Raw genomic sequence first — 18513 nt, forward strand, 5'->3', positions numbered from 1 at the left:
TTATCAAGCAAATCAGCTATCTTATCATCATCGGCTTCCATTGTTTTGTTGTATTAGGCTATTCGGCTGTAATAGCGCACTGGATATCGTCTGTGGCGTCGCACAGGGTTTCGTCATCAAATCAGGATCCATGGTTGCAACTGCCTGGAGCAAACCTGGAGCAGCCCACCGAGGGGAACGTAAAGCAATCATCTCACAAATCATACACACAATCACCCGCTTGCTGGCCTGTAACCTCCAATATTGACTCTACGAAGGAAAGGAATGGATATGAAACAAAGGGGGAATGAAGAAGAGAAAAGAAAGGGACAAAAGGAAAGGTCGATCATCAACAGGGCAGTGAGAGGAGCCGCTCTCATCTCCATGCCCCTTGGCTCAGAGACAACAAGCCTTGGATGCAGTCAAGATCTTCTTCCTGGCTGGCACCTCCCCCGCCATTCATGAAGGCAGATACTTCTGCGTCCACCTCCGGCACATCCTTGCTCGCTACCCCGCTCGCGCGGTGGTGCGAGTGAGACACCCGTGAGTACCTTCCGGAGGATGCCAGATCCCTGTTGCTTTTTCCATCCCTGCTGCCGGTCTCCCTGAGGATGGGACGGCGGGAGTGATGGTGGGAAGTCGCTCGTCGGCGGATGTGGGAGACTCGCGTCCCTGGTATCCAGTTCTCTTTATCCGAGTCGCCCCATTGTAACTCTAGTTCGTCCTCTTTCCCTGAGAGCATCTTTGCATTGGATAGCTTATCGCCAAGGGTCGCACGGCCAGTCTCCAGCCGGCCCAGCGAAGAGACCGTACGGGAAATTTTTCGCCTCTTCTCGCCGGTCGGTTTGGGAACAGGCGTGTTGAGATAATCTGACTGATGCAAGGCACTGCTATGTCTTGCCGACATGCTCCTCGTCAGCGAACGCTGACCGCGTGCGCGAAAGAACGCCGGGGAGCCAGCGTTCGGTGCACTCTGTGAGCTGGTCGGGGTAGACAGCGCACTCCTCGCGTCAGTATCAAAAAAGGATTCCCAGTTCCGAGGATCTCGTGATCTCCCAAACATTCGTTCGGTCTCCATGGAGCCACCCCGTGGCGTACTAAAGGCCACAGCACTGTTGCTCCTCTGAAGCCCCGCAAATCTAGGCTTACGCGCCGAGAACATGGAAATCCGGTTTTTGGACGGGGATGGCTCGCCATCGGCGCGGATCACAGCTTTCCCATCAGAGGACATGGCGATCCGCAGGGAATTCCGTCCTTTAGGAGGAGACGGGGTCAACTCGCCCTCCTTGCGCACCATAGCCTCACCATCAAACGAGAGCGATATCCGCAATGACGGCGGCGATTTCATACCGTGGAACGTTCCTGGTGTTGATGATCCCTGTACAAATGGTCGGGTACCACGGATGTCAGAGAACGATCGCTTCCTCTTGGCAGAATTCTGGTGTGAGTCGTCGAGAGGGGGTTCATCGTGCATCTGAGCTGGTTCTGGATCCGGCATTGTTTCGTCGGGAACTTTCTGAGAATCCTCCACAACTTCGGTAGCCAAGCTTGTTTGAGAGCTCAACACCGCCTGCTCCAGTTCGTTCTTCTCTCCGGGCACAACGTCGGATTCGAAAGACGCATTATCAGACGACTGTGTAGCTGGATTCGTGTCCTGGCAATTGTCTTCAGAATTCTCCGTCCCACTTGAAGATCCTGGCTCTGTCGGTAGGTTGTCATCGGTTGCAGACTGTTTCGACGCGTCAGGCACGTCCGACCGGGGCGCGAGGAGCTCATGAGGTTGCAGTGGCTTCGATTTCCGGCGATCATTTTGACGGCGATTTTGGAACCATATCTGCGTTTCCGGACAAGAAAGGTTAGAATGCATGTGAGGGGTGGAGGTTGGGTGGCCATCGGAGACATACTTGAACTTCCTTTTCGCCTAACGAGACGCGACTGACTATACTTGCTCGGGCCGTCTTGTCTGGTTTCGGGTTCTGTTGATACTCGGATTCGAGGATCGCGTGGTCTTCGGGACTATACGGCCAGAGGGTTGACGTGTCAGCGGTATACTGGTTGAGAGCCATTGGGCCCGTGGGGACTGGAATTGGTTTCCGGGCATACCTGGTCCGACGCCTTTTTTGCCGTGCTAGCAATTTATTGTCGACGCGTGGAGGCAGGTTTTGTGTCAGGGTTTTCTGGGAGTGAACTAGGAAAGCGTAATTGAGAGCAGCAGCCGACTCGGATGGCTGGGTTGGGGGTGGCGAGGATGCACATGCAGCAGCAGCAGAAGGCTCCGGATCAGACATGGTGGATAGCAGCGACAAGCATGGGAGGACGGGGAAGGATCAAGCAAGAAGAGAAAGAAGTAGAAGAAAGAAAGACGGGGGCCGTGGCCTAAGTAGAACGGAGTAAAGAAGTGAGCAGGAGATCTGGTGTGGAAACGTTCCTCCAACCCGAAGGAGGAAAAAGTCGCTTCATCTAATCGCGTCGCGATGTGGACGCGGGCGGGCACCGCGGAGTGTACGGAGTGTATGTAACTGCTCCGTACTGTAAGGTTCTCCGGCCTCCGCTCTTCTCTGATCCCGAGCCCGAGCTCTTCCGCTGCACGAGGACATCTGCTGTCCCCCTTGATTGCCCTGTTGTTATACTTTCTGACAGACATTTCTTATCAATTATCCCTTCCTAACTATGCAAATCATCTCTACCTATCTACACATGAATGCTGTTCTGCAATCCCATTCTAACCTACTCCGTCCCCCCCCCAAAGAGAAAGAGGACCTTGGAGTGTAACGTCCGTTCCAGGGTCCAGCGGAATATCACCGCCCGCCGCGCGTAGCCCTCTTTCTGTTCTTTCCACTTTCTTTCTTTCTTTCTTACCTACATACAGGGTAACATGGTTCTGGACCGAGCTCGCGCCTCGTCGTGAACCATACATTACCATGAAAACATTCTCTAGTAGACGTATAATTGGCCATAGTTCGTCAAATTACTAGTATCATAGCTATTACATTAGCAACGAGTCATACAAACTGTCCTCTACAGCATCCAGACTCACATCACTGTCCAAACTCATCTAAGCTAAGCTAAGCTAAGCTAAGCTAATCCAAGCTTCCCCCACCAAGAACACCATCCTTATACATAGTAGTATGAACATCACCCCTCAACCTGACTCATATGACTCGGAATATTCCACGGATCATAATCGATATGCACGAACGCCCTATCGACCGTGGGAACACTTTCCACCATATATTGCAGACTTTCGCCGACATCGTGACTATCCTGTAGTCTTGTCTTAGGGTCAAGGACAATATCTACTTCGACGTTGAGACGGTCGCCGGCATAGTAGGCTTTTAGGTCTTGGATTTTGAGAATGGCTTTGGAGAACCGCATGATCATGTACAGCAGGAGACTGTGGTCTTTGGGAGAGGCCGCGGCGCCGGTTAGGTGGCCGATGTGTTCGCTTGCTGTGGCGCTCCAGTTGTAGATTATGTAGAGGGAGAGGAGGAGGCCGCCGAGGGGGTCGATGGTCCAGGTGCGGGTTAGGGAGCCGACTGGGTTGGTTAGGTTGGTTGAGGAGGGGAGGGAAGGGGAGGGGTTACTTAGGGGGAAGAGGATGCTGAAGAGGTTGAAGATGACGTCGGTCATGGCGTCTTGGGCGAGGGCTTGGATGCTTGAGTTCTTGATCAGACGACACCAGAACCAGCAGGCGAGTTTGACGATGACGGTGCTGGCCATGACTGCGGTGGAGGGGATGGAGAGCTCGACGACGGAGTGATCGGGGGAGAGGAGTCGGGTGACAGATGTGATGGCGACTTGGATGAAGGATGTTACCATTACGACGGCGAAGACTAGAATGCTGAGTGGTTCGAGTCGGTGGCGACTGATGGGGTATCGGGAGCGATCTTGTCGGCGGATGAGGGTGGTTGTGGTCCAGACGATGGCTGTGCTGAGGAAGTCTAGAGCTCCGTCGACTAAGCTGGCGAGTACGGAGAGGGAGCTTGTCATGGTCATGGCGACGATCTTTGCAGCTAGTAGGAGGACGTTGGCGACGAAGTTAACGTAAATTGCGACGGTGACTATGCGGTCGCCACTGTCGACAAAGTCGTCGTCTGTCGGCATGATCTCTGGCGGAGATGGGGTCCGTTCTTCGATTGTCGGGGGCAAGAGGGGAGAGCTCTCGCTTGGGATTCGATAGAGATTCCGCGGGGTTCTTTTGATTTTACCTGGTGCTTGGGTATCCCCAGTGCCGTAGGAGGCTGTGTTGTTTGTTTGGCCGTTGGGCGCAGCTGGAGACTCCGCTGGTTGGTTGTTGTGATAATCCACGATCAAGCGATGGGGGAGGGATGAATCCAGCAGTCGGTCGATGTATACGTATTGTGATATGAGATCATTGTTGCGCTCGTAATACTCACGCCTGATAGGTTGAGCAAAGGCAACACTGAGTTGGGGTAAGACGGGCACGTACATGGACTTTGGCATCTTCTTCAGCGTAGCCGGGTCTTGATAGTACCGTTGCCTGCAGCAGTCTGTCAGTTTACCGAACAAGTTGATGTAAATGCATCGTACCAGCTATAAATGGGCCTGTTGTCGCCGATGAGCCGCCTGGCGCGTTCGAAGGCCGGAGGCCTCTCCCCGCAATCCTGAGGGAAAGATTCCTCGAGACGACCATTCTCGTCAAAGCCATCGGTACTCTGGATGCTGAGAGAACGACGGCGGATTAAGCCTCCGAGGCGTTGACCACGTGTGGATAGAATGTCGCGATCTACGTTGAGGCTGGGTTGTCGCGGGCGAATGAAAGAATCCGATCGTGGGAAAGAAGACGATAAAGGTGGCGGCACCGTGCTGGAGCGATTTACCGAAGACATCTTCCCGACGCTGCACTGTCGGTAAATGTGGAAGTGTGATTGAGCTCAAGGCGTCAGGAGATGCGGCAATGAAACTGGTGGGCCGCGGGCTGGCCCGGCATCGGCCCAGCTTGAGTTGACGTAGGCGGACAGAACTTTCCTAACTTCTTACCTAGTCACTGGCTGCTATATTCACAATGACATTCTCGCAGGAAGCCGCCTCATGGTTCTCGCCGTCTCCCGTGAAGCTGTCTCCGATTCCCCAGCCCGGACAGCAGGCTCCATCTTGTGCACTGCTGCCCTTCCCCGCTAACAACGGCAAGCCAACCATTGTAACCTTTCTCAGGCACTGTGGATGTCCCAGTGAGTAGCATCCCAAATACACAGATGCTTTTAATAAGATTCCCTAATTAACATGAATCTTAGTTGCGGAAGCAACGTTCCTTGAACTGCGTGCTGCTGCCGAGAAAAACCCAAGCATCAACTTTGTCGCTGTATCGCACAGTGACCAGCCCTCAACGGACAGATGGCTGCAATCAGTGGGTGGTGAAGGTAACGCCGAAGCTAACCCGGTGGTGGTCATCGTCGATGCCGAGCGCAAGATCTACGCGCAATGGGGCTTAGGACTCACCTCTTGGGGCCATGTCCTGAGTCCGGGCGGACTCCTGTCCATCTGGAAGCTTGGGCGGGAGAGAGGGATCTGGAACCGGCCGACGGAGAGTGGAAATCGATGGCAGTTGAGTGGCAGCTGGGCAGTTGATGCCGAAGGGATTGTGCGCTGGGGACGGCCTGTGGAGAGGGTTGATGAGCTCATGGACTTCGACCAGGCGGTTGAAAGTATCCACAAGCCTTAGATTCGACGCTAAATTGCCTTGAATGATAACTAGTATCCATTCTTCCATCGTGTTGGTCACCTAGGGTGTGGCCAATATCCCTGGCATCGAAGATGCCATCACTGGGTCATACCCCCCATACCCCGAGTCAGACAGTTTTGTTCCAAGTAGCGCAATAGTATGTTTGCTCCAAACTGGCAAACAGCATCTAGACTGTATACAACACATCACTCCCTCCACCCTCAGGTAAAGGTTGCAGCCAGTGGTATCTCCTTGGGCATCCATTTATCATCGGATTGGTGCGAATGACTTCGACATGCTGCGATCCTTTGGGCTTGGCTGCCCCGGTTCCGTCAATCGAGAAGTGCGGACAATCCCTGTAATCTCTTAACACGGCACGTTGGCCTTGGTGTCTAAGCACTAACCATATGGGCAAGGATCTGGTCGGCTAATCTTCCTTTCCCAGAAGGGTATCCTTGCGCGCCCAGTTTGCTTGCGTCGAGGCTTCATTTGCCAGGCGGATGGTGTTGTGGTTACCCCGCAGCCAGTCCTCTGTGGCTCGTGTTGCACGACCTTCCTCCATGAAGTTTAATGGCAGAAAATGGGGATGGAAGACTTGGGTTCACGTGAGGGGATCATGTGCCCGGCATGGAGACGGACAACTCAGCTTCAGCCTCCGCGAATTTGGCTCTCTTCCCCAACCTGCCATCTCCGCGCTTTGATCTACAACCAGCCATGTCAGGCTTAGTGGGACACCTAGACTAGCCTAGACCGCTGCTAGTCAGCTCCTACGATCGATGCATCGGTCTGCCTCGGCAACCTGGGCCGCTACCCCGGACGAGTGCTGGCCTGGTTGGGTATTCACTCATTCTCAACGCCTAGAAACCCAGAATCAAATACCCTATTGGCTTATCAGAAGCTCGGTATGAACGGAAAACCAATAGAAGCACTCGACTCGCCACCATTGAGGCAAAATCCTTCTCCGGCTGGCTGCCAGGGCCAGTCAAACAGACTGCGAGAGCGCACGGGCTGACGTCCGGCGCCTCTTTTGTTGGTCTAGTGGCGGGCGAGGCCGGCCACCCCGGATTTTCATGGCTTTCAGCATCCCTGGCACCCGCCATCGGTCTTTTCGTCCACCGGTCAGCCTATCCAGTCTGGCTTGCGGCCAATGCAAGGTGCTTGCCGCGATCCTCGTGGTGGTTTTGATCCTAAACCAGGTTTCAGCATAGAATGATCTATATAGACCATGCTGTCTGCCCCTCTTTCCGTTTGGCGCCCTTTTTTGCGCTTCTTTTATACCCTTGTTAGCTTCCGTTGTCCATAGTTCGACCTCATACATTCATGGCCTAAAACCCTGACACAACAGCCTTCTTGAGCATCTCAAGATGGGTCGGTCTTTTACTATCTCGCTGGCTGCGTTTGCAGCCACAGGGTCATTCCTGTTCGGCTACGACAGCGGTGTCATGACAGATGTCATCGAGTCAAAGAATTTCTTGACTTTCTTCAATACCACCCAGACATCGTCCATCATTGGAGCTATTAACAGTACATTTTCTGGTGGAGGTAGGACCTCGTTTCAGCTCTAACATTTCTGCTCCCTTGCACTTCTGCGCTGCTAGCTAACATAACTCATAGCTTGCATTGGCTCCCTCCAAGGGGGCCTAACGATGGATCGCTTCGGACGAAAGTTCACAATCCAGATGGGTGCTTTGATATGTATGATCGGCGCTATTCTGCAATCGTCAGCGAAAAACCTGGCTATGATCCTTGTTGGTCGTATCCTGGCCGGCTGGGCCGTTGGTCTCATGTCGATGTCCGTCCCCGTATATCAAGCAGAGGTCGCCCATCCACGTTCCCGTGGGTTCATCATCGGTCTATCCCAGCAGATGATCGGTGTTGGATTTATTGTCAGCACGTATGTATCCACTATCCCAGCCAATGTGCATATCCTACGCCTAAGAACAACGTTGACCTGAGATCAGCTGGGTCGGCTACGGATCCCTTCATGCGCCAGACACCAGCGAAGTCCAATGGCGGTTTCCTCTTGCATTTCAAGCCGTCCCTGCGCTTCTCCTAGTGATAGGCATGTTCTTCATGCCCGAGTCACCTCGATACCTAATCGAAAAGGAGCGCTACGATGAAGCCATGAAAATCCTGCGAAAGCTACACTTTGACGGCACCAACGAGGACTGGATTCAATCCGAGTACAACGAGATCAAATCCACCATTCAAGCCGAAAAAGCCGCCACAGCTCCCGGATGGCTTATCATGTTCCGTGTCCCTCAATGGCGAACCCGACTATTGTGCGTTGCCGTTCTCCTTCATCATCCCAAACCTATCTCCCACTTGCTAAATACCCCCTTCAAATAGCCACGGCATCGCCGTCCAAGTCTTCACCCAAATGACCGGCGTCAACGTCGTCAACTACTACCAAACAATCATGTACAACGCCCTGGGCATCACCGGCAACCGCAACACCCTCGTCGCCGGAATCTACAACTGTGTAGGCCCAATCACCAACTTCATCTTCATTTTCTTCCTCCTAGACCGCGTCGGACGCCGAAAACCCATGATGTTCGGAACGATCGCCATCTCCATCGCCCTAATCTGCGAAGCAGCCCTCTACTCCCAGAACCTAGACGGTACCCGAAAGGGCTACAGTATCGGGGGCGTCTTCTTCATCTTTTGCATCACCGTCTTTTTCTCTTTATCATTTGGACCTTGTAGTTGGTCAGTATACTCTCCCCTCTTCCTTCTCTACCAACGAACGAAACCCTAAACATAATGCAGGGTCTACATGGCAGAAGTAATGCCGATGCAAATCCGCGGCCGCGGAAACGCCTTCGCCACGGCAACCGGTAACTGGGCCGTAAGCACACTCTGGAGCCAGGTCTCGCCGATCGCGCTGGAAAAGATCCAATGGAAGTTCTATTTTATTTTTGCCGCGTGGAGTGAGTTCCCTTCCCTTTCCTTTCCTTCTTTTTACCTATTAAGTGCGAGCATGTACCCGGACTAACCATCGGAATAGATCTATGTATCACGCTTCCAACAGTCTACTTCCTGTTCAAAGAGACTAATCAAAAGTCGCTCGAGGAAATCGATCTCCTCTTCGGAGGTCGGGCGTTGGGCACTCTCCCTGAGGATGTAGGTGCCAAGGGGGCTACGGAGACTGAGAAGGCAGAGGAAACGGGGGTGTCGGTGGTGAATGTGGAGCATACGGTGTGATTTCTTATTATATATTGGTGATGGTGAGGGGATGGTCGATGTGTGTTGTACATGCATTCTGAATAGCTCGAGGTCCTCATCATCGAGTCTCAACACCACTATATCCATCTACCTACCTATCTATATACAGCGCTATATACAACCTACGAAGACATCCCGCCATCAAGAATCTACACTACCATCTATCCATCCATCTTAAATCCCCAACTTCAAAAACTCCCTCGCATTCTTAAACGCAATCATATCCACCTCATCAGGAGTCAACTTCCCACTCTCTCTCAACCTATCCAAGAACTCCTTCCCAGTAATATTATCCTCAAACGGATAATCCACACTATACATCACCCGTTCGACCTTAGTCACCTGCAACACCATCATCAGCGTCTCGATACTAAAGATCCCGCTCGTCGTGACCCAGATATTCTGATCCCAGACATCCAGAATCCCCTTCGACCGAGAGGCGGCCATCTCCTGAAAAAAGCGCAATCGCGCGATCCGGTGCAACATAATCGGTAAGAGCTCGCCCATGTGACCGATGACGATTTTGAGGTTGGGAAAGCGCTCGAAAACGCCGGCCGCGAAGAGTTTGAGAACGTGCAGACCGACGTTTTCGTGCCAGCCCCAGGCGCCGGTGGCGAGGCCCAGTTCGGCGGGGAGGGGGTACTTGCCGGCGAAGCGGGATTGTATGGTTTCTGGGGAGGGGGGTGAGGGGTGCAGGTAGATGGGGACGTCGAGGGATTCGGCGGCGGCGAAGACGGGCCAGAATCGTTCGGCGTCGTAGTGGGTGATTCCGTCGGCGAGGTGGTTGTCGATGAGGGCGCCGTGGAAGCCGAGGTCCCGGACGGTGCGGTGTAGTTCTTTGGCGGCTTCGAGGGGATGGGCCATTGGGAGGGCTGCGAGGCCGCCGAATCGGCCCGGGTGTTGCTTGATGGCTGTGGCCATTTCGTCATTCCCTGCGCGGCAGCGTGCGGGGTCGGTTAGGGCGATGCCGCCGGGTAAGTGGGAGAGGAGTTGGAAGGTGACGTTCCCGGCGTCCATGTTGGCGAGTCGGGCGGTGGAGTAGTCCTGGGCGAGGCTCAGGCGCTCGGGGAAGATCTTCCAGATGTTGTCGTAGAAGGGGTTGCTGCTGTCCAGGGCGGGAAATGCAACATGCTCTTCGAGGGTGATGGCTTGCATTGGAGAGGCCATGGCTGGTGATTGTTGTCGATGTTATCTGTAGATGAGAATAATCTGGGAAGCTTGTTTTGTCGGCATATTTATAGGCAGTGCTCTATAGTATCTCCTGGACGGAGAAATGGGTAAGATTGTTGTTATCTCCATGATGGTGTGGAGTTAAATGTTGCTTAAATCCGGGCGGTAGTAGTCGACGGTGGTGGCCTCAGGATTGTTGTGGGAGATGGTTAGTGACTTCTGCTTCAGATGTACTGTCAGCATGTTAGTTTGGGTGGCCGGGATTGCGGGGAAATAAGCGTGCACGGAGAACATCACCCCTTGCACCCTCTGCCAAACACTCCCAGAACTCAGAAGCAAGCTGATGCAGTCTGCGGTGTGCGTTGGCTTGGAGAAACGGCCACTGCGTCTGGAGATCTGGGAGTTTATAGACACGAGCGGATTGCGTCATAGCCATCGATTGAAAGCTGCATATCCGGGGGATCTCTGTGGATCAACCGCCGTGGCATGACCTGGCACAACATGGCGTGACCAGCTGGTCTGCTGGCTAGTGCGACCGCCACCCAAGTCATGCGCAGCCGACCGTCCATGCGAAAAGCTCCCTTGCACCACGCCAAGGAAGTTAGTCTGGGGCGGATGGGAAGGAATGAATCGATGCTTGCAGCGATCGCCCGACGGTCAGTGCCGAGTGCGATGGATGGCTGAGCCGACTCAGCCTAGGCGGCAACCTGCACTAGTAGACAAAGCTGCCGGATGACCTGGGGAAAAGCGCTTGGAATGCAGGCAGCCAGATGCCTTCGCTGGGGGGTTTTCGAGGGAATAAAGCTTGGGGGGTGGCACATAGTCGGAAGCAAGACAAGACAAAGAACCTTTTGTTGTCATGGTGATGGCGACTGTACTTCAATGACCGGCTCTTCAAACCATGTTCTCATCCACAAACCCCTCATTCCGTTGAATGAATTGCCAGCCTCCGGCGACCGTGGAAAATGCAGAGTCTCACGAGCATCTGCTGATTGATGGCTTCGGGATGGCCTGATAAAGCCTGGTTGGCGCATACCCCGCCAGGTGACGACGATCAGAGGCACAACGTTTAGTGCTTGCGCCCTTTATTAGCGGCCAGACGCCCCAGACCCGGCGAACGGTCTTTTGTAAGGTTGAAAAGCAAGACAAAAGATAAACATCCTCGGCCTCGGTTGCAGCTTGTCACCGCGCTCGTCCCAATCCGCCCACCCGAGTCCCCGCGACGAGACATGGGGGTGTCGGACGAAAGCAAATCCCCTCAGGTGAATCATCATATGGCCATTGTCTTGGGCATCGGACTCGGAGTCGCGACCTTAATCATCATGTGTTTGCTGTGAGTTAAAGGCCTAAGTCTGAGAATTATGATGATGACGATAATGGCATTTGCGCCACTGACACCCGCCATCCACTGCATTAGTCTGACCCTTTTCGTCAATCGTCGGGAGCGCCATCCGGTTCTCAAAACGAAAGGCAGCTCCAACGACAAACTGCGCCGGCTGGATGCCGTCTCCCCAACTCGAACTCTAGAAGACTGGTGGTCGCGAGCCAAAGGGCCCCTATTACCGTCGGAAGGCGTGGAGGGTGATTTCATATGGTACGTTTGGGGGTCGCGGCCATCCGCCATCCGCCATCCGTCACGCTAGTTGATTCGCCCACTAACGCCTCTTCATCCATCAGCGTCGTGTGCCTCGAGTCCGTCCTGCGCTGTCAGGAGATCCGGGAACTCAAATGCCTGCACGTCTTCCATAAAGAATGTCTGGAGAAGTGGTATCTCCAGGACCATTTCAATTGCCCCCTCTGCCATAGAGCATATTACGTTCAAGAGACGCATCCCAGTAATGAGTTTGTATGGATGGTCTGAATGGTGCTCGCCTCACGCCACCCCCGACCGACCGTTTCTTTCGGTTCTCAAGGCATTCGCCTGATGTCCGTCTTACTCCACTCCGATAATGTCGGCCAGAATATGCAGCACCATCTGCTTCTTGTCTGGTTCTTATATACGGGCCCTCATTGATTGGCCCTGGTTGATAGACTTGGATCATTTTCTCATGACTTATGACCTGCGATGATCAAATGCGATACCCTTATGTTTACACACTCATCACATCCTCACAGAGGAAGTCCATTTTGCGAAGGTAGATACTCGGAAGTGAAATCCCAGTTGTTGAGATTGTCCCAGTCTAGCAGGCTGTACAGGCCAGAGGTGGCATCATTGAAGGCAAAGTCTTCAATGGGCTGAGGATCGAGAACCTGGTCAAGAATATGGGACAGCTTCCTCTCCACCTCCTTGCACGTGTGATAATTACCGTGGCCAGGTCGCGCCACCCAAGACAGACATGATATAAAAACACTCAGGTTCCGGATAATCTCCGCGCGAGGTAGCACAGTAGTGTATGAACGCAGGCCTTGGTTTTGGTGAAGAAGCTCGAGGATGAGCACACTGGCACTGGGGAGGCCGTAGTAGAGAAGCTGCGCCGTGTTAGTTTCAGATAAGGGCAAATTGTAATGGAAGCAGTCCGACATACAATCCAAGCACGATGTGTGCTCAAGTCAAGGACGGTGTCCCTGCTGGCATGGCCTTTGACGATAATGGACAGGATATGTCTTGACGTATCCAACAGAGCCTCCTGCCCGGTGTCCGTACGCTTGACAATAGTCCTCTGAAGGAGGAAAATAGTATATAGATAGTCAAGGAAAATGTGAAGCAAGGTGAAGGACTTGGGAGAGCACCCCAGTTCATCCCCTTGCCCGGGAACATCATATCGCAGACGAGCAGGACATGCTCCCCATGACTCTCGCGCATTCTCGATAATTTGGCTGTGGAGGTTTAGCGACGAAGCCACCCTAACTAGTATGAGATGGCTCACCTGGCTCTTTGCACCAATTCTACATGCTCACTGGTTCCCAGAGCTATCTCAAGAGCTTGTTCCCTAAACACGGCGAACGTAAATCGGAGACGGAGCACACTCACTCGGTCGTTCTCGTCCTTGGCTGCCCATCCCGAGCTATCTAGCTTTGAGATTGCGCTGGCTAGGTTGTCCCCACCGGTGATCAGTAGGTCCTCGCTAAGATCCAGTGGAGGTGTTAGTGTGCAATAGCGATAATTAATGGATGGCGGTCTCCCCACGAATGTGGCTTGATTCTTGTCCATTGAGAATGCAGCAGCAAAGCACCATCTTCTCCATTGCTGAAGAAAAAAGGGGCAGTCATCGGCCGGCGAACCCTCCTGATGAAGTCCAGCTGCATATATCGTGGCAGATAATTCACCGCGGCGACGCCAAGCTTGATAGCCTGGCTTCATATGTTAGCTAACGAATACATACTTTCCAATGAAAATGGAAGGATCCAGGCCTCTGTACTTACTCGAGTCACCGTAGCAGTGGGTGAGAAAAGCCACATCGTTATATTGGTAGAACCCTAACAGCTCATTAACGGAAGACATCTGATCACAGAATCCGAGGCAGGTGCCGCTCGCCTCAACCAGCTGAGCACGAAGTCTGTCTCGGGCTGGATTGTCTGGCGCCACTTGGTTAAGATCCGGGTCATTTTCCGGTGTGGACGAGAGCGATATGCCGGAGGTTGCAAACACAATGCCTATAGCCTCCCAGCGCAAGTTTTCATCCGTAAAGGTTGCACAATATTGCTCCACTGTCATCGAACCATGGGTCGATAATGGTCTGGATGTATTCTGCGATATCTTACAAACCAGGTCTTGAAACTGACTATCGACATCTCCACCGTGATCAATGCTCTCGAGAACATTCCGGGTAGAGCGTAGAATGGATGTCATAACTGTTTCTGGGATGACACCAACAAGAACTCGAGAATAGTATCTCCGAATTAAGCTATCGCAGACCTTGAGGCTATGAAGCAACTTGAGCAATCGCATTCCAGTCTGGAGGCGCTCGGGATCAATTGGTCGTGCCAATGTGCCAGGCATGGAGCTACTTGCAAGATTAAGAGAGAACTCTAAACGGTGCTCAGCAAGAACGGCCGAAAAGCTTGTCGAACCCAAGTAGCCTGGAGAAGCAGAGGGCGACTCGAGAGTGGTGCGAAGTCGATGAATGCTCTCCAGGGCAGGCCCTGGGCTTGAGATACTAAATCAATGTCAAAAATTCCCATCCACCGGCTTTTGAGGCACATTTGCAAAGAAGATCAAGATTCTCACTTTGAATTTGGCTGACTGCGTGATTGTCGAGAAGGTTTAACAAGTCCTGAGGCTACCCTTTTTGTCATGGGTGCAGGATGGTAAAAGCATCTCGCTGCTATATTTTTTGTTGAACATCTGCTGCATACCGGTCTCCCATGGTCACATCGCAATTTGGATTTGCGACATGGCTCGCAAGACTGCAGGGATCCATTTCGGCGGACCGCAGGTGACCGAGTCTGGCGCCCGTGCGAATTGGGATCTGGCATGTTAAAGACAATTCACCAGTCAATGGTTACCACAATTGTATCATCGGCAATTATTCCTTAGTTTGTTGCCATAGATTGGTAATAAATGCTGTAAACAGATCGGAGTATGAGTGAAGGGGAATTTGAAGAAGGGAGTGACGGCAGGCTATCGGGGACCTGAGACCTGATTGGTGGATGGCTGGCAGCTTTTCCAGGACTTCTACTAACCGAATCCGGTATCGCTTCAATTAACTATGAAATTATAGAGCATTTATACGATCACGCCAATTCGAAGAACTCCTGATATATCCTTCCCACCAGCTTTCGCCCCTCGTTATCACCTTGGATCCACTCCTCAGGCGGAAACAGATCAAACATGCCAACTTTCTGCAACAATGGTATCGCGGTTCTGAGGGCAGTGCGAAGGGTTTCCATCTTGTCCCGGTTGCCGTTTGCATGAGCTTCATTATACACCCGAATGTTGATCAGCAGCGCTCTATACATGTCAATTCGAGTGCTACAAACATAATATAATGAGCTCGAGGGGCCGCTTACCCCACTGTTCCTGTCTGCACTTTACTGCCATCCGGTAGAGTCACTTCCGGCATGGCTGTGCCCAGTGTTGACGAGTTGAGGGCAACGAGGTCGGCGGTTGGGCTGGTCATGGCTTTGAAGAGCAAATAGAGATTCTGAATCTGTAATGGGTTGGTAAATTGAAAAAGTAATGGGGGCATGTGGGAAAGTCGTATCTTATAGTTGATGCAGCGGAGGACTTTTCCGTCCATGAACCGGACTTTCCGCGGAGCTGCCGGAATCTCCGGTTCAAGGCTCGGAGCTTAAGCTTAAGTATATATGTGTAAGAGAACTGAACTTACTTCTTATCTGTTTCTAGAGCTGTGCTATAGTATGTTGGAACATTGGCAAATGCACTAGATAGATAATTTTATTCGATCCTTCAATGTACGACAAGAAGTACATGACTTGTAGTGGAGATCACAAAAAACGTTCTTAAAACACTCAGCCATGCGCAGCCTCTAAAGCCAATAGCCTGGACAACTCAATCCGTGAAAACTTTCCCTGCCTCGATAACTTCGAAAGCTTTCACAGTATGATCCCAAACCTTCTGTCGCATTTCATCCTTATCAATCTTCCGGTAAGCCTTTTTGTTGTAATTGGTCTCACCTTTCCGACTAAGAGAGTAGACACCACTCCCCTGCTTACCATCTGTCCCCACAGCAGCCTCCTGCTGGGTCCCAGAAGACTCAACTGCTCGTGGTGGATAGCGTGGTGATGCAAGACTCAACATCCTGTTACCGCACTCGGTCGGTGGCACTGTGACCAGTGGCGCTAAGAAGGGGACAAAAACCCAACGCCACAACACCCTGAACCAAGCAGGCAGATCCGGCCTATCAAACCCGGGTCCCAGCACGAGACCAGGGAATATGTGTATCAGACTGAGATTTCCTTGATGCTGCTCAGCCAGGGTTTCCATGAACAACGTGTGCATGTATATCATATGTGACCGAGCTTGTGAGTAGCTGTAATGTTTCAAATCACGAAGTGAGAGGTCGTCTGGAAAGAGCTTGCCCTCAAATCCCGCCGCATATACTGAGACAACTTTTGCGGGAAGAGGAGACTTGAGGAGCAGAGGGAGCAGCTTCATGATGGCTCTCATGCGAGAATAATACATCAATGACATCGTCACATCGATCCCTTCTTTGGTGTCTGCAAATCTGTTAGACCTGCAGGTATATCTGACACCTTGAGCATACCTTTTCGTGGGAGAAAGATAGACCCTCCCTGCGACAGCATCATGTAATCGATTCGCGGGTTCTGGTTCGCTTTCTCCTCCAGCTGGATGATCTCGGCGCAGGTTCGATCGACTTCTTGGATTAAGGAGATATCGTCTGTCTGGACAAATTTCATGTGGCCCTGCGGGCAGATGTCACGACATTCTTCGATGATCTCTTCAGCTGCTTTGGCATTTCTGCCGACAATGTAAGCTCGAAACCCTTTGCCACCCTTGGATTCAGCTGTCGCTAAGGCACGCAGAGTGTAGTGACCAATGCCTGAGGTACCACCAAAGAAGACAGCAACCAAAGGCTGGTTTTGAACCAAAGCGGTGTTCGAAGCGTGTACGATGTCCATTCCAACCACGGTGAAAGAGGTAGTAAGCAGTGAGAGGTTGATATCGAACGAGAAGTAGCAAAACAGAGTCTTTGGGCAAGATTTTATACTGAGAGGCGAGACCCCTGACACGAACCCAACGGATCATTTGGCGATAGGAACAGAATCCAACTAATATCCGATGTGAAAGGACGTGAGCTTGGGTGAATGCTCCATCCCAGGGACTATACACCGTACATCGTACAAAATGCCGGAAAGGGACTAGCGTGCATACGCCTCCTCCGCTCTGGCTTCCAGCTCACAATCCATTCATCCATCCACAATGTTACTGGTTCATCAGACATGTTTGGCTGAAAGGCGAGCTTAACTCCAGGCTAGGTCTCCCATGAGGTCATTATCGGCACCGTCGTATCAGGTCTTTCTCAAGGGTTGTACTACACTTCCGTCATCATCCGATCCCTGCTGAGGTGTTCTCTGGCGATCTTCGAGCCTCTAACGGCCAGTCCATAACCACTGGGTTGACCCAAACTATGGTCCGAACCCATGTCTCAAAGACGATTCCACACTAAGAGCCGCCATGGCTGTGTGCAATGCAAGAAGAATCGCACGAAGGTGGGTTACACTACCTTATACATATCCCATACTTACCGCCGCAGTGCGATGAAAACAAACCTCACTGTGGGCGATGTAAAAGGATAGGGGCTGTTTGCTCCTTGGCTGATCAGCCATCAAACCTGGTTTTTCTTCCGGCCAAGAATGTAGACGTTCAAGCTCAAGCCAGCAATGAGTCGTCTCACAACAAACAGAAATCATCTAGCCTCTCCGATGAGTATAGCAGTCCTTCGCCTGGCGACCTCCTGTCTGTTACAATGTCCACACCCAGTACTGAGCAATCCAATGCGGAATCTTACTTTGCGCGCTCGGAAAAAGAGCGACTTAGACTGATGAATCACTATGCTCTACACACATCGAGAAGTATCACCGAAATTATCTTACCTAAAGACCAAGACCAATCGATGTGGGGAGACTGGGTACCTGAGCTTGCCTTCGAGCACGATTTCCTTCTCCACGGCCTCCTGGGACTAAGCGCATTGCATTTGGCGCTGCGTGGTATTTCACAACAAAAGCACACGGTGATGGCTATCCACCACCACAACCTTGGCCTTGCATTGTTTCGGCCTCACCTTTCCAATGTCACACCAGATAACCGCGATGCTATCTTTGCCTTTTCCTGTGTTGTCGCCCTCTACACCTTTGGAATACAGCGGTCCTCCGAGCCCACGGAGGATCCCATCAATAGAATCTACCACGTTTTTTCTATGATTCGTGGGTCGGCTTTGTTTGTTAAATCCGATCATGACGCGATGGAACAAAGTCATTGGTCCGTTTTGATGCTACCGTATCCTTTTCCATCGGTAAAGCTCCCAGGGGAAATGGAGGATATGCTAAATACAATTCTACAACGCATTCCGACGACATCCACAGCCACTCAGATCGAAATATATCAGCCAGCCATCAGAACATTAAGAGATAGTCTTGCAATGGCAATCTTGTATCGGCGTACCAAAATGACCCTATCATACTTTCCGGTAGTGTGCCCACCCGAATTTTGGGCAATGGTGCGCATTTCTGAGCCGCTATCGCTGGCAATTCTGGCCAATTATGCAGTCACCCTGCATTGGTTGCGGATGAATATATGGATGGAATGCTGGGGGAAGGAAATCGTGAATGCTGTCCATCAAGTACTGCCGTTAGATTGGCACGACTGTATTGCCTGGGCTGTTCGAGAAACAGACCGTCCCTCCCAAGCCGATGATTATGAGATCGAAGATCACTCTACATCGGCCTCGGATTTGCTGCAAGCAAAACGCACACTACCTTGACATGAGGTAATCTAACTACTGAGATCTGCGCACAGGACACAAAGGGGCTGG

At 52.1% G+C, this 18513-nt stretch overlaps 10 protein-coding genes across 10 annotated transcripts; 4 read left to right on the forward strand and 6 right to left on the reverse strand.

The window, feature by feature from the left end:
* Window positions 1-23: 23 nt before the first annotated feature.
* Window positions 24-2380, reverse strand: BO94DRAFT_537136 (homeobox domain-containing protein). The gene is made up of 3 exons (XM_025612198.1): window positions 2083-2380; window positions 1884-1995; window positions 24-1813 (listed from the first exon to the last, which is right to left on the reverse strand). Exons 1-3 carry the CDS (start codon window positions 2265-2267, stop codon window positions 356-358), a joined length of 1755 nt encoding a protein of 584 aa, XP_025465116.1. The 5' UTR covers window positions 2268-2380; the 3' UTR covers window positions 24-355.
* Window positions 2381-2926: 546 nt separating this feature from the next.
* BO94DRAFT_154279 (cation diffusion facilitator family transporter) lies at window positions 2927-5128 on the reverse strand. The gene is made up of 3 exons (XM_025605829.1): window positions 4531-5128; window positions 4430-4480; window positions 2927-4378 (listed from the first exon to the last, which is right to left on the reverse strand). Exons 1-3 carry the CDS (start codon window positions 4827-4829, stop codon window positions 3115-3117), a joined length of 1614 nt encoding a protein of 537 aa, XP_025465117.1. The 5' UTR covers window positions 4830-5128; the 3' UTR covers window positions 2927-3114.
* Window positions 4961-5662, forward strand: BO94DRAFT_626070 (uncharacterized protein; the record flags this gene model as incomplete). The annotated part of the gene is made up of 2 exons (XM_025617330.1): window positions 4961-5171; window positions 5235-5662. Exons 1-2 carry the CDS (start codon window positions 5006-5008, stop codon window positions 5660-5662), a joined length of 594 nt encoding a protein of 197 aa, XP_025465118.1. The 5' UTR covers window positions 4961-5005.
* A 1232-nt stretch (window positions 5663-6894) lies between these two features.
* Window positions 6895-8964, forward strand: BO94DRAFT_154336 (sugar porter family MFS transporter). The gene is made up of 6 exons (XM_025605830.1): window positions 6895-7204; window positions 7277-7556; window positions 7624-7944; window positions 8012-8371; window positions 8432-8592; window positions 8670-8964. The coding sequence occupies exons 1-6, from the start codon at window positions 7027-7029 to the stop codon at window positions 8864-8866; spliced, it is 1497 nt and encodes a 498-aa protein (XP_025465119.1). The 5' UTR covers window positions 6895-7026; the 3' UTR covers window positions 8867-8964.
* BO94DRAFT_626072 (amidohydrolase family protein) lies at window positions 8852-10493 on the reverse strand. Its single transcript, XM_025617331.1, has 2 exons — window positions 10343-10493; window positions 8852-10290 (listed from the first exon to the last, which is right to left on the reverse strand). The coding sequence occupies exon 2, from the start codon at window positions 10052-10054 to the stop codon at window positions 9062-9064; it is 993 nt and encodes a 330-aa protein (XP_025465120.1). The 5' UTR covers window positions 10055-10290; window positions 10343-10493; the 3' UTR covers window positions 8852-9061.
* A 677-nt stretch (window positions 10494-11170) lies between these two features.
* BO94DRAFT_154340 (putative RING finger domain protein) lies at window positions 11171-12042 on the forward strand. Its single transcript, XM_025605831.1, has 3 exons — window positions 11171-11390; window positions 11475-11651; window positions 11735-12042. The coding sequence occupies exons 1-3, from the start codon at window positions 11287-11289 to the stop codon at window positions 11916-11918; spliced, it is 465 nt and encodes a 154-aa protein (XP_025465121.1). The 5' UTR covers window positions 11171-11286; the 3' UTR covers window positions 11919-12042.
* Window positions 12043-12166: 124 nt separating this feature from the next.
* On the reverse strand, window positions 12167-14473 carry BO94DRAFT_471034 (putative C6 transcription factor; the record flags this gene model as incomplete). Its single annotated transcript, XM_025608363.1, has 5 exons — window positions 12167-12526; window positions 12583-12874; window positions 12925-13348; window positions 13421-14154; window positions 14226-14473. The coding sequence occupies 5 exons, from the start codon at window positions 14471-14473 to the stop codon at window positions 12167-12169; spliced, it is 2058 nt and encodes a 685-aa protein (XP_025465122.1).
* A 220-nt stretch (window positions 14474-14693) lies between these two features.
* Window positions 14694-15152, reverse strand: BO94DRAFT_537142 (uncharacterized protein). Its single transcript, XM_025612199.1, has 2 exons — window positions 15008-15152; window positions 14694-14948 (listed from the first exon to the last, which is right to left on the reverse strand). The coding sequence occupies exons 1-2, from the start codon at window positions 15115-15117 to the stop codon at window positions 14732-14734; spliced, it is 327 nt and encodes a 108-aa protein (XP_025465123.1). The 5' UTR covers window positions 15118-15152; the 3' UTR covers window positions 14694-14731.
* A 177-nt stretch (window positions 15153-15329) lies between these two features.
* Window positions 15330-16751, reverse strand: BO94DRAFT_626076 (uncharacterized protein). Its single transcript, XM_025617332.1, has 2 exons — window positions 16225-16751; window positions 15330-16177 (listed from the first exon to the last, which is right to left on the reverse strand). Exons 1-2 carry the CDS (start codon window positions 16598-16600, stop codon window positions 15510-15512), a joined length of 1044 nt encoding a protein of 347 aa, XP_025465124.1. The 5' UTR covers window positions 16601-16751; the 3' UTR covers window positions 15330-15509.
* A 371-nt stretch (window positions 16752-17122) lies between these two features.
* On the forward strand, window positions 17123-18462 carry BO94DRAFT_470979 (Zn(II)2Cys6 transcription factor; the record flags this gene model as incomplete). Its single annotated transcript, XM_025608359.1, has 2 exons — window positions 17123-17191; window positions 17236-18462. 2 exons carry the CDS (start codon window positions 17123-17125, stop codon window positions 18460-18462), a joined length of 1296 nt encoding a protein of 431 aa, XP_025465125.1.
* Between the last annotated feature and the right edge of the window lie 51 nt (window positions 18463-18513).

This window comes from Aspergillus sclerotioniger, assembly GCF_003184525.1.
Source record: "Aspergillus sclerotioniger CBS 115572 chromosome Unknown BO94scaffold_22, whole genome shotgun sequence".
Classification (NCBI taxonomy): Eukaryota; Fungi; Ascomycota; class Eurotiomycetes; order Eurotiales; family Aspergillaceae; genus Aspergillus; species Aspergillus sclerotioniger.